Consider the following 13,714-nt stretch of genomic DNA (forward strand, 5'->3'; position numbering starts at 1 on the left):
TGGCTGAGTAATACTCCATTGTGTGTATATATCACATTTTCTTGATCCATTCATCAGTTGTAGGGCACCTAGGTTGTTTCCAAAGCTTGGCTATTGTGAACAGTGTTGCAATGAACATCAGTGTACAGCTGTCTCTACTGTATCCTGTCTTGTATTCCTTTGGGTAGATGCCCAGGAATGGTATTACTGGATCATATGGCAGTTCCATCTTTAGCTTTTTGAGGAATCTACATACTGGTTGTACTAATTTGCATTCCCAACAGGTGTTTTGCTGCATCCCTGCCAGCATTTGTTATCGTTATTACCTTTGATTATGGCCATTCTAACTGGGGTGAGATGAAATCTTAAGCGTTGTTTTGATTTGCATCTCTTTTATAACTAGGGAAGTTGAACACTTCTTCATGTATTTACTTGCCATTTATACCTTTTCCTTTGAGAATTCCCTATTTAATTCATGTGCCCAATTCTTCATGGAGATGTTTATTCTTTGGGGGTTGAGTTTTTTGAGTTCCCTTTAGATTCTGGGTATTAGTCCATATCAAACGAGTAGCTGGCAAGAAAGAAGATGGGGGACTCCAAAAGACACCCACAGGGTCCCATAACAAGCAAGAAGCAAAACCCTTTCTCAGTCCACAAGTAGAGAAGCAACTAATCACAGAAGAATAAGCTCAACACTCTCAATTCCCCTGCCCCTGAAGTCTCCATGCAGCTCCAACTCCTCCAGGCTCCATGGTAAGCCCTACTTCCTGGCACAGTAGGAACTTGGGGCCCCAAGCTCCCCCACCACTACAGGACCTGCTACTCCGCATCCTGAAACACCAGGGAAACTTGTGCCCCTGCATAAGCAGGCCCCAGAGCTCTCAGTGCTCCATGGGTTAACAGGTGGCACAGGCCAGCAAGACTTTAAAAAAAATAATGTAAAAATAATCTTAACACAGCATGCAAATTCTATAGGTACCAACAAGGTTCTAAAAGAGTCCTATTTTTGGTGGGTCCTTCAATCTAAGGATTTGTACCAAATCATCTGAAATCACATCCAATTATTTATAAAAAGCCTTCACATACCCTGACAAATGGCTGCACTTGATTGAAATTGCTTTGGGTACACAGAATCATAATGGCCATTACTTGAATAGCAGAGTAGTATCTGAAGAAAAACACAGAGAAATTAAGGTATTATCACATCTTACAATTATGAAATTAAGTTGATAATCAGAATTTAATAAAAATCTAAGAGAATTTATTATTTTTAAAGTGATTTTAAAAATGGAAATAATTACAAGCTATACTTCATAAAGAAAAAATTTGTAATTTTTAATTGCCAAGATTAAAATCACTAGTAAAGTTACACTATGAGTCTCAATCACATTCCTTGAATATACCAAACAAGTCCTGATTTACAAATTTGCACTAAGATGGGGAAATTTACAAACTGAATCACTGAACATAACAAAAAAGATTAACATATCAAAAGCCTAATCTTAACTTCTAAGAATGACTAGAGAAGTTATGTCAAATATCCTAATACTCAAAAATCCCAAATTCAGACTAAGAGAGGAGAGGGACTGTATGCAATTAATTCAAAAGGCTATGCATTGTATTGAATAGAAATGTATCAATATACTCTGTAGGAAGGAGACTCTTCTCACTGAATTAAGGCTCTGATATGGCTACAAAATAGAGGGGTTAACTTTGTACCCGATTCCTTCAATCCTTAGGTTTTTTTCCCCAGAACAATTCAAAGGCCATGTTTGTTAACCAAAATTTTTCAGTAAATGCTCCATTTCATGAGATTTGTTTACATAACAGCTTTAAAATATTTTTGAATTTTTATTGGAAAATCTGAGGTTGGGATGCAGCTATACATACTTGCGGGTGGTATGTTTGAGAGGGGGCAGGCAGGATGTTATAGCAGTAAGCCAGTTAAAAATGGGATAGATCTGTATTACTGATGATAGATAACTGAAAAGGAGAAGTAACAAAATGTTAAGTCTAAGCCTATCTACATTACTAAAAATGTTTATGGAAAGAGAATGTTATAGAAAGATACCAGCTAATACTTAACACTTGCTACCATTAAGTGTATTAAATTGAAGCGAATGAATGGGAATGCTACATTTCCAGATTTAAGTTTTATTTTGCTTAAAATAAGTATGTTATTTCTGTTTTTTCTAGACAAAGCTTGTGAGGTGAGATGATGGCTAGCTTTCAGAAGCACTCACTTTGACACTGAATACATTTAGGAAGTTGAAAATAAGCATGTAGATGCAGAGATAAGTCAACACAGAAGGTAAAAGACACCAAAGTGGACATTAGGCATTTATTTGACAGTTTGCTCTAAAGTGTATTTTGGAAGATTCACTAGCAACATCAACTAATTTTAATAAACTTTATTTTTGAGAACCCAAACAATTCAAATATAAATCTTAGAAGCTTGAAGCTGAGGGTATGGCTTAGTGGTACAGTACTTGCCTAACACGAATGAAGCCCTGGGCTTAATTCTTAGCATCACGAAAATAAATTAATGAACAAATACATAAATTTTAAAACCTAAACTGAGATAAATCAACAAAGTTTTAGGCAATGTTGTGTCACACAACATAAGCAGCTGGCCTTTCCATACTTTAATTTGAACAAACATACCCATTAAGTTCCCAAATACGACACACATCACTAGTCTGTGCAAATACCAAATGCTAATAAGTATTAGTTCTGCATACATGTGTGCATGAGCCTCATACGTGATATTCTTTGGTTTGCAAATTCAAATGGTCTGATGTTTTTGTATTCTTATGATTCCCAATAGATGATCTTTTCCCTTAATTAGCTGGTATCTCTGAAAGATGCACAAGACTCATTTAAAATGGAACTGTATAATTGTAGGCACTAAGTGGTAGGTACATAGATGTTTGCTATATAAATCAACTTCTCTACGTAAAAAAAATTAAAATGTTGAGGAAATAACTGAACTGAAAGTTTAAAGATCCCTGGTAAAGATCAAATGTCCAAATCTCATCTTGGGCACTGCTTTACACAATTGGTAAAATATAAAAGCTAACACGCTGCTTCTGCAAACAATTTATATTATGTCATGTATTTGCTTCAATACTCTCAACTAGTGTTTAGAATTAAATGCTTTGATACCTAAAATTTACTTTAAAATAGATTTTTTAAAAGATGGATTAGTAAATTAATAGAGGGATGGATATGTGATAAAATAATACCAAAATGTTAATAGCACACTGTAGGTGGAGGTAGTATATAAATACTCACTCTAAAACGCTTTTATCTTTGCTACATTTGAAAATCTTCATAACAATGTTAAGAAAAAGTGTCAATTGACTATTCTGTACAATAACAAGTCAAATTCTTTGACATGGCTTTCTCTACCCTTCATTATTTAACTCTATCTTTTTAGCATTACCCTTCCCACATCCATCTACTTAAGTCCCAAAAGGGTTCTTGCTTCCATGCCTTTGCATACAGGGTTTCCTCTGAATAGACTGCCCTTCACACATGATGGACTCATTTTCTAATGAGTGACTATCACCTACGAAGCTTTCTAAACCCCCCTAAAGCAGAGAGGCGGCTTTTTCTACATTTATTATAAAACTTATCACTTCATTGTAATTACTTCCATGTCTGTCTTCATAACCCCTTAAGCCTTCGGAAACCAAGGTTAGTATTTTGGAATACTCAAAGCCAAGAAAAGTCTTGCTGACACTATAGGGGCTTAATGTTATTTGAACAAATTAGATGGTAGCCATTGGTAAAGTAACTATAGTGTCACAATTTATATTTATCTTCTAAGTTATCGCCTATTCAGTCTTCTCTGTTCCTGATGATATCGCTTCCTTAGTTCAGTTCTTTCCCCTAGATTATTCTAACAGCATAATAAAATTTTCCCAGTTTCTAGTCTTGCCTTATCATCATTAGAATTGTGTCTCATGATATGAAACAAGACTTATGAAACTAATACACTACATAACCCCATATTCACTAATCATATACTCAGGATAAAAGGTTTTTCTTAAAAACTTTTTGGAAAAAAACTATGTGGAAAACCAAGTCAATTGTTGAGTATTCTTAAACACCTCCTACTATTTTCCAAGCACTTAACTAGGCAGTAGAACTTTGGCTCTCAAGAAATTTTCCTACTCATGAAAGAAACAGACACAAGTAAAAATTCAAGGCTATAAATACCGTAACTACTTGGGAACTGGCAAAGAAGGACAAAGAAGGAAGAAATAACTCCAGGGGAGTTGGAAAAGTTTTAGAGGAATTGAGATCTGAGGTACAAATACACAGAAAATATGAAAGCTGGGCTATCTGGAAGCATGGTATCCTAAGGATGGAAGATAATGAAACTGGTAAGGAGGTTTGGTACCTTTAGGAAACTGAATGCCTAGCTTCAGAATTGAAGCCTTATCTTCCAGTCACTATGAGCCAATTAGGACTTAAAGTGTTACTTTTTTCCTATTACAGTAACAAGAACAGACCTGTTTAAAGAGGTAGCTAACAATACTGAGGATGACTGACTGAAGAGGAAAAGGATATCATATTGTCATTTACACTTTGTTTTTCATGAATTAGGCTTAAAATATTATTTGATATCCTGATAAGTCAGCTAGAGCATTCAATTTCTTTTATTTAGTCAACATTGATTCATCTTACCTTGTCCTCATAGCCATTATTTGTGACATAAGTTGGTGGCTTTCCAGGATGGTGATAAAGAATGAAATCCCGACTACATCAGTAGAAAACAAAGGTGGGTGGGAAGAGAGAAGTTAGTATATCTAAGAAGTAGGAACAAGTATTTGTACTTTTAAACTACCTACCTTATTTCTATAAAATAATACAAATGTTCAGCTTGATGTTTAGCTTTAAAATACTCCAAAGAAGCTATATTATATTAATTCAAGGTAGACAGCTAATCACCCCTAAGGGTTTTTCTAAATGTATCTTTATTTGGGGGAAAGAGGAGGGGTAACTGAGAAAAATTAACAATTATATGAATGTGAGTTTTGGGGGGACCCAAAAAGCAGAGGTTTGCAAATTGGGGGGGAGGGATAAAAGACTAGATAATAAACATTTTCAATTTTAGCTTCTGCATGCCATATGGTTTATGGTTTATTCTAATTTGTTTTTATAGCATGAAAGCAGGCACAGATAATACATGTGTGAATGAGCATGACTGCTGCCAATAGGCTTTGTTTATGGACACTAAAATTGGAATTGCATATTAATTTCCACACACCATGAAAGTCTTTTTTTTGACATTTTAATCATTCAAGATTTTTTAAACAATCATTCTTATCTCAAGGTACATACAAAAACAGGCATAGGCCCAATTTCAAAGCTGATTTATGATTTTAAAATGACAAGTCAGCCAGGGGTGGTGACAACAAACTGTAATCCTAAGAGGCTGAGGCTAAATAAATGTGATTAGCTACCTGTTCAATGCCTCGACTATACTTCTATACTGGATTTAATAAGAAATGATCAGACTTCAAAACACTGACTTGAACAAGTCCCCATTAGAAAAGGGTTCTGATTCAACCAAGTACATATCTCAGCATTCTAAAATCTGTGAAGGAGTCATATAGATCAGACTCTCAAATGAAGATTTCCACTAGCCTCTACATAGCTATTTTTCAAAACCTTATAGCTTCCTCAAAAGTTATTTTTGTATCCTTAAAGACCAAATGGAACTTCCAAAGCAACAGAAAGGTATTTGTCTACTCCATCTCCCCCCCCACCCCAAGTATCATGCTCCTAAGGAGACTTTTCTTAAGTAATGTGTGTGTTTATGTACTGTGACCCTCTGAGGTACACAAACCATTGGAAAAGCTAAGATTCTTCTTCACTCCCCAAAACAATTTTCAGCCTATTGGAACTATACTGTTCCAATAAGAATACATGAAAAAGAGCACAGTTAAGCACTCAACTTTTCTAAGATAAATATTCTGATTTCCTACAGGAAATACCAGCAGGTTTTTGCTTTTTGAGACAGTGTATGGATATGTAACTCAGGCTGGAGTCAAACTCACAAACCTCCTGCCCTTAGCCTCTGGAGTGCTGGGATAACAGGCTTACAAAATATGTGCCACCACATCCAGATTCTAGCTGGTTAAGTCCTTTATTTTTCCATTCAAACTGAAACACATGTACAGATAGCATCTGTAACACCCAAACACTATACTAAACTGACTTTACTTAGACCTTTTCATTCTACATCTTCAATATATCAACTCTCAAATTTGCCCAACCCTAAATGGACTAATAGAAGCCTTTTGCGCACACATGTGCATGCCCGCTCACCCACACACACTCATTCACACTGTAAGAAAAGGGGATGTAACTTACTTATATATTAGAGAAAGAGCTCTGATTTCCAGTTGGCCAGCACTTTCCTAAACATAAATAGTATACAGAGCTTTTAAAGGCATCTTATAGCTAAGAAGAAGTTTTTGCAAGTTCAACAATTTTTTTTAGCTATCTAGCATTGTTTTAGATAGAGGATTTGTAGAACACACTGTAACTTGTTCTGAGGATTAGAATATGATAGTTACTTAATGACATAAACTTATCATGAAAAAATGGATTTAAAGCCCTTCTAAGCCATTAGGTAATAATGACACAATGGAAGAGATTTAAAGGCACAAAAGTGGAACTAGTATAAAATACAAAGGTACCAGGGTATTTAGTAAGTATACTTTAAGTCCAGAACAATGGAATTAATTTTATCACATAAAAGTTATTTCTAAATAGTATGCTTATGGATTTTACTCCCATACAATAAAGTATAAATCAGCATTATTAAATTACAAAAATAATGAGTTCTTAGTAACATTACCACCCTCCTCCCCTATTAAAGTGAGAAGGCTTTAAATTTCCCAACATTTCCCCTTTCCCTAAGCAGTGTGTATTCTCAGTAGTCTATGGATGATGAGATTAAGACAATACTCAATACTCAACACAAAATAGGCCATTCCCAGCCTCTAAACTTTTGCAATAATTATTTCATTCAATACACCTGGCTACTTAAGAAAATATGCTGGTTCTGGCTATAGTGACAGAGATATATGTTTAGGTTACTATTCTAAATTACTCTGGAAAGATCAAATTCCCCTTATTTCATCTTACCTTGGGATCTCCCAACCGTTCCAGGTATTTCTCAAAAGATCCCTCCACATACTTCAAAAATAAAACAAACTTGACTTAACCAAATACATAGCATTACTGAAATCTGATTATATTCTGCAATATTATCCTTGTGAGCTTTTTGTTCAGCTTAAAATTTATGGTATTAAATTACTAGTATGCAGAGCACCTCAAGAAGATTATAACATAAATAAAAGAAGTAGCAAAAAGCCAAACTAGAAAAGCACCTTAGAAATTGGCTTATCTATATACCAGTGCATTTCATCCAATGATATAACTGAGTTTCTGTTGAAATGCCAACTTAAGTTACCTGATAATTTTCATAAATCAAGCAAGCCAATGACTGTAAAGGTTTCAAATTTGACAGGAGACATGTACTTACAAAGTTAAGCTGAGGAATTTTAAAAAGAATTTCATTAATCTCAAAAAAGCCCAGGACACAAGGGAACTTTTTTGGGGTGACAGAAATGTTCCATATACTGGCAATGATGGCAGTTGCATGACTGTGTATATCATGGTCAAAACGAAAGATGCTCAACTTAAAATGGAGAATTTGATCATATGTAAAATATGTCTCAATAAGCAAGAAATTGAATAAACTCAGGAAATATATTTCTAGTTCAAAGCATAAACACCTCTAGACTTAAAATATCAATTTATAATTTTTCTTCACTTTAAGTTTTCAGATCTAATTGACATACAGTAGGCTGCATAATTTAAATAGTGCAATCAATTAAATTTTAACTTATGTATGCACCCATGTAACCACTTTCAAAACTGAGGTAATGAAGTGTCTATCACTTCCATACTTTTCTTGGGCCCCTAAACTTTCTGTCACTATAGATTAGTTGTTTTTTTTTCCCTTGGAGTTTTTTAAAGAGGCAATCACACAGTATAAACTTTCTCTTGGGGATATCTGGCTTCTATCACTCAGTGTAATCATTTTGAGACTCACCCTTATAGTTTTAAATTTTTACACATATCTTTGTTACTCAAAATGTAGTCCAAGAAACCAACAGCATGCATTACTTGGGAGTTTTCTAAAAATGCAGAAATCTCAACTCAGGCCTACTAAATCAGAATCTGTGTAACAAGATCCCCAGGTGATGTAATGCACATAAATACTTGAGATAAACTGCTTTACACCATGGTCTTGCATTTGAGTATCGTGCACAATCCTTTCCCCAGGTGTGGAGAAGAATATAATCAACTTCAGGTAACAAGCTTTAAAGAAGCCATCACAGTATTTTAAAATTCACTGAAACCTGTTGAGAAAATTAAGAGTAAACCTCAAACAGCAGGCAGGCAAATACTCATAATATTCAGTCAAGGAAAAACAATTAGTACTGGAAGGGGTAGAAATGCAAAAAATGAAATGCCAAAAGAAAGGGCACACTTCAAATCAGACCTTATCAAAACTTCTAGTTTCCTTAACAAAAATTCAAATACTGAATGTGTACAAAGTGTCCAATAAAAGTTGTTTTACTAAAAGTCAATCATTAGTGGCACAGTTCCAATTACTATTTAAAAACTATACAGTAAGACTAATTTGTTTCCTGACAACTAAGTTTTACAAGGTTCTTCAAACTGACGAAGCTTGCACGTATATTAAAAGGTGCATTTTAAAATCTTAGCTGATGGAGCCAAACCTATCATCAATTATTAATTGTCTGAGAAAACAGTGGTATGAATAACACAATATGGCAGTAAAAATGTAATTTTTTAGAGAATGAGGTTGTTTGGCTTGGGTGGAGGGGGAGTAAGAAAGACCAAAAATTGTTTTCTTAATAGTTGTTTTGCTTGAGATAGGGTCTCACTACATAGCCCAGACTTGCCTTAACTGGAGATCATTCTGCCTCAGCCTCCCAAGTACTGGGATTATGGATATGTGCCACCATGCCCAGTATTTTTTCTATTAGAATACAAAACAACTGAATTCTGGGAGAAGGTCCAGAACAATGCTAGCTAGTGGAAAACCAGCTGGGAATTAAATATTTGCTATTGAGAAAAGAGAGGAGACTGTATGAAATAATTTTCATATGTAAGTGATTAGAATTTTTTTGCCTACCTACTTTACCAACAACTCTCCCCAATATACATATTTCTACTTACAGACTCAAATGTTTGCTGATTTTCCTTCATATATGAGACGCAAGCCTTCCTGACTTGTAAATGATGGACCTGGCTGCAAAACAACTAAAAAAGAAAAGAGCAACTCACCGTCAAAAGTCATTTAAAATAGACGCTTCTAAATCAAGACTATGAACTGGATGCAAGCCTCCCTCATCTAGAATGTATATAGAAAATAGGGAAATTAAGTCCTTATCTTACTAAAAATGTAAACTTTAATGAGATGGGGGCGTTTCTGTTGTGCTCCCTTCTAATCCTTAAGTGCATAGGCTGTAAATTGTTTCTTAGGCATAGAACTCAGGGGGTACTTATAAAGGATCAAGATAACTTTAGTTTTCTTTAGTTTATCTTACACTGCCTGTATTTTTAAACTGGCATTTAAACAACAGAAAAGGTAGCAAAGGTAAAGAAATATATTTGGACTAGTCAGCAATGGCACACACCGTAGGACTGTCTGCACTAATAATCAGAAAACCTGCTTTCATACAGGCCTGAATGTTTTTGCTAAGAAATAGAAAAGATAATGCTTTTGTTTCTTTTGGTAAACTACAGGTGAATCTACGGGATCACTGCACAAATCTCAAACTCTGAAAAGTCAGTATAGGCAAGACATGTTTCTTTTTGCTTTACCTGCTCAGAAATAGCCCGAAAGAGGCAAGAGGCATCCTTGGCAGTCAGCTTCCGAAACAGACCTAAACTGCCTAAATATTCATCCATTGATGCCTCATTCAAAGACTTCTGGCCGCAGTACTTTTTCCACCCTTTATTCATCTTGCACACAGTGTGGAAAGAAGGAACAAGCAGGGCACAGGAAGGAGTAGGTAATGGTGACAAGGGCTTGTGTATGCAGGTATCCAGAAAACAGCTCAACGTCTAGGCACGAGATGGCAGTTGGAGTCAGCGGAGTGGTATCTTGGCACTTCCCAGGAGCAGGAGAAGCAAGGGGCTGGATAGCCCAGGACAAGGCAGTACCCTGTGAAAAGAAGAGGAAGAGCCAATGCCCCAGGAATAGGGGAACTTGAGGAGACACAGGAGGAAGGTGGTGCTCAGTAGCTGAAGGGTAGGATTAACCCAATCAGTCTAAGGTTGAGGAAAGTATGCATAAGCAGCTGAGCTCTGGAACCAGAGGAAAACGGAGTTTGCAGTTTAACTCCAGGCAACTGCTGCACGAGGCTGTAAAGGGAACTACAATAAAGATCAGGTGTGTAGAATGCAAACTAGTCTGTTTTAAGATCTGTGCCTGAATTTTCAACTACTGTCTGCAAATTTCCTGTTCCCTTCAGAGTTTCAGGGAAGCATGGGGAATAAATCTGAATTTAACTACTAAGGTTTTGCATGAAGGACAGCTTGTTAGCCAGGCACCAGTGGCTCAAGTCTGTAACCCTAGCTTCTCAGGAGGCAGAGATCAGAAGAATCATGGTTTGAAGTCAGCCCCAGGCAAATACTTCTAGAAACCCTATCTCGTAAAGACCCAACACAAAAAGGGCTGGTGTTGTGGCTCAAGCTACAGTAGAGCACCTGCCTAGTAAGCACAAGGTTATGAGTTCAAACATCAGTACCACAAAAAGAAAAACATCTTTTTAAAGCCAGGCATGTTGGCTCATGCCTATAATCCTAGCTGCAAGAGAGGTGGAGATCAGGAAGATCCTGGTTGGAGGCAGCCCCACAAAGACCCCATCTCAACTAATTAAAAAATAAAGTTGGGCCTGGTGGTTCATGCCTGTCATCCCAGCTACATGGGATGCATAAACAGAAGGACCAAGGTCCAGGCCAGCCAGGGCACAAAAGGAGGACCCTATGAAAAAAATATATCTTTTTAAAAAACAAAGGAGGAGGGACCTCCCTTCATCTATGGGTCATGATTCAAGCAAAGTAAATTGCCAAAGCAATTATGTGGATATTTCAGGTATGAGGCTGAAGGATAACCATCTGCTTGTATTACAGAAACTAAACCTATTTTAACTATGCTAGCAAACCCTGCTACAATTCTTGAGAAGTGTATCCAAACAACTGTACAGCACTAATAAAAAGGGAAATGCAAAGAGTGTTACTTCAAAGTGGAAACAATAAAAATTCAAATGGAAGCATGAAAATCTCACCCAATGACTTTCTATTAGGATACAATAAAGATGCTGTAACACATATAAGAGGTATTGGACATGAGAGGCAGATTTCAATGTATTATATTTGCCAGAAAAACTGCTCTGGATGCTGAGAAAATCAAGTACAGTATTAAGGGAAAAGACAGGACCACTCACTATTTGATTCCACTATCAAGTGTCTTATTTTTTATTCAAATGCCCAAATCCAAAAACACATAGATACATTAAGCCAAAGCTGGCTTTGGAGAAGTTGCAATATTTAAGCAATCTGTTTTTCTTGTATCCGTGGTTACAATAGTAATTATGACTCCATATGAAAATTGTCAATAATCATTTGTAATTTAGGAATTAAATAAGTTAGCATGGAATAAAAATCTTGACTTCCCTTAGCGTGCTAATTTGAAATTACCTTAACCACTTGCTCTTTTCTAAAGAAATCGCAGTGGGCTGGGGACCTGACTCAAGTGAACACCCGCCTACCAAGCATGAGGCCCTGAGTTCAAACCCCAGTACCACCAGAAAGAAAAGAATGAAACCACAATACAGAAGTGATGCCTTTTGCAAAAGTTCTGAAATATACTGTTTGGAAGCACCATCTTAAGATTAGTACTTCACTGAGAAGAGTTAATCAAGGGTTATAAAAGTTAATGAATTTCGGCATATATTAAAAATAAAAAATACAAATTCATCCTATCTATTGCTTTTAAGCTAAAAATATGCTATATAAAACTTCAACTAATACAACTCATATACTTCATTTTGAATAAGGGAATGGAAGAAGGGAAAATCAGGAGAGGGAGAGAATCAGAGAAAAGTAACAGGAGGTAACTGGAAACAAAGACCAGAAAAGAGAGGAACAGGAAGACAAAAAATAGACAGAGGGAAAAGTACACCCAAAGGAAGCACACAGAAGTAAACCCACACAAATACGTTCAATTGATCCTTGGTAAAGATGCAAATACAACTTAATAGATAAAAGTACTGACATCAAATAGAGCCAGAAAAGTAATAGTCATAATGCAAAAATAACCCTTGTCCTATATCTCATACCCTGTAAGATAATAAACTCAAAAAAGTCACAGATCTAAATGTAAAATATAATCAAATTTAGGTGTATCCCTTGGCTGGTTTCCAAGAGGGTGAAGGCAGCAAGCAAAAGACTGGAAGGACACCCACTTGATGTGCTTTTGTATTGTATATTTTAATTTGAACCAGTATTTCCTCAGAAATAAATGTATAAATTTAAATTTCTTTAGCAAACACTTATATAAGAAAACACAGGAAAAAAACTTCAAGACCTTGGATTAGGCAAAGTTGTTAAATATAGCATTAAAGAAAAAAATTGATTAATTATACTTTATCAAGATTAAAACTTTTGCTTTACAAGTAATATTCTAAGGAGAGTGAAAATATATGTAACAAACTGGAAGAAAACATTTTCATATCACATACCTAACCAAAAAAACTTTGTATTAAAAATATATAAAGAACTCTCAGGGACTCTCAGTGGCAGAGCGCTTACCTAGCAAGCATCCCTGTGTTCAATCTCCAGTACCACAAGAAAAAAAGGCAAAAAGAATTCTCAAAAGTCAACAATTTAAGAAAACTATGCAGTTTTTAAAATGAGCAAAAGCTATGAATAATGAGCACATAAGATGTTCAACATCATCAGCCATTAGGAAAATGCAAATTAAAACCACAATGAGACATCATTACACACCTACCAGCATGGCTATAATAAATAACACAATGAGTATTAACAAGGATGTGGAGAAACTGGCCTCTATGTTAAAGAAGATATATGATCCCAAGAGATAAACAATAAAGATACATGTTTCTATCTATATAAAGTATGTCAAAAAAACAAATCTATGAAGATAGCAAATTAGTAGTTACAGGGCTGTGGTAGGAATATACACTGACAGCAAACAAGCAGAGTGGATCTTTTTGGAATGAGAAAAATATTCTAAGACTGTGGTGATCTTTATACAATTTTGTATATTCACTAAAAATTACTGGGTTGTACTCTTAAAACCAGTGAATTTATACCAGCATTGAGATGTGTCACATACAAATAACTCAAAGTATGTAATTCAATTACTTTTTATATATTGAGTTGTGCATCCATCACTACAATTTTTCATCAAAATGAAACCCTATATCCTATAGCCAATTCCAGGCAATTACTAATCTACATTTTGATCTACAGATTTACCTATCCTGCACGTATAAAATAAATGTAATCGTACAATATGTAATTGTAATATGACTGGCTTTATACACACAGCAAAAGGTTTCAAGGTTCACCCATGTCGTAG

At 35.5% G+C, this 13,714-nt stretch overlaps 1 protein-coding gene across 1 annotated transcript in view; it reads right to left on the reverse strand.

The window, feature by feature from the left end:
• Alg13 (ALG13 UDP-N-acetylglucosaminyltransferase subunit) overlaps positions 1-13,714 on the reverse strand; it is a 68,752-nt gene that overhangs the window by 37,899 nt on the left and 17,139 nt on the right. Inside the window, 8 exon segments of the mRNA XM_074063342.1 lie at positions 1,066-1,147; positions 4,675-4,747; positions 6,367-6,413; positions 7,147-7,197; positions 9,277-9,360; positions 9,925-10,110; positions 10,112-10,231; positions 10,234-10,267. Of these exon segments, the coding sequence (XP_073919443.1) occupies positions 1,066-1,147; positions 4,675-4,747; positions 6,367-6,413; positions 7,147-7,197; positions 9,277-9,360; positions 9,925-10,110; positions 10,112-10,231; positions 10,234-10,267 (677 nt within the window).

This window comes from Castor canadensis, chromosome X, assembly GCF_047511655.1.
Source record: "Castor canadensis chromosome X, mCasCan1.hap1v2, whole genome shotgun sequence".
In the NCBI taxonomy this organism is placed as follows: domain Eukaryota; kingdom Metazoa; phylum Chordata; class Mammalia; order Rodentia; family Castoridae; genus Castor; species Castor canadensis.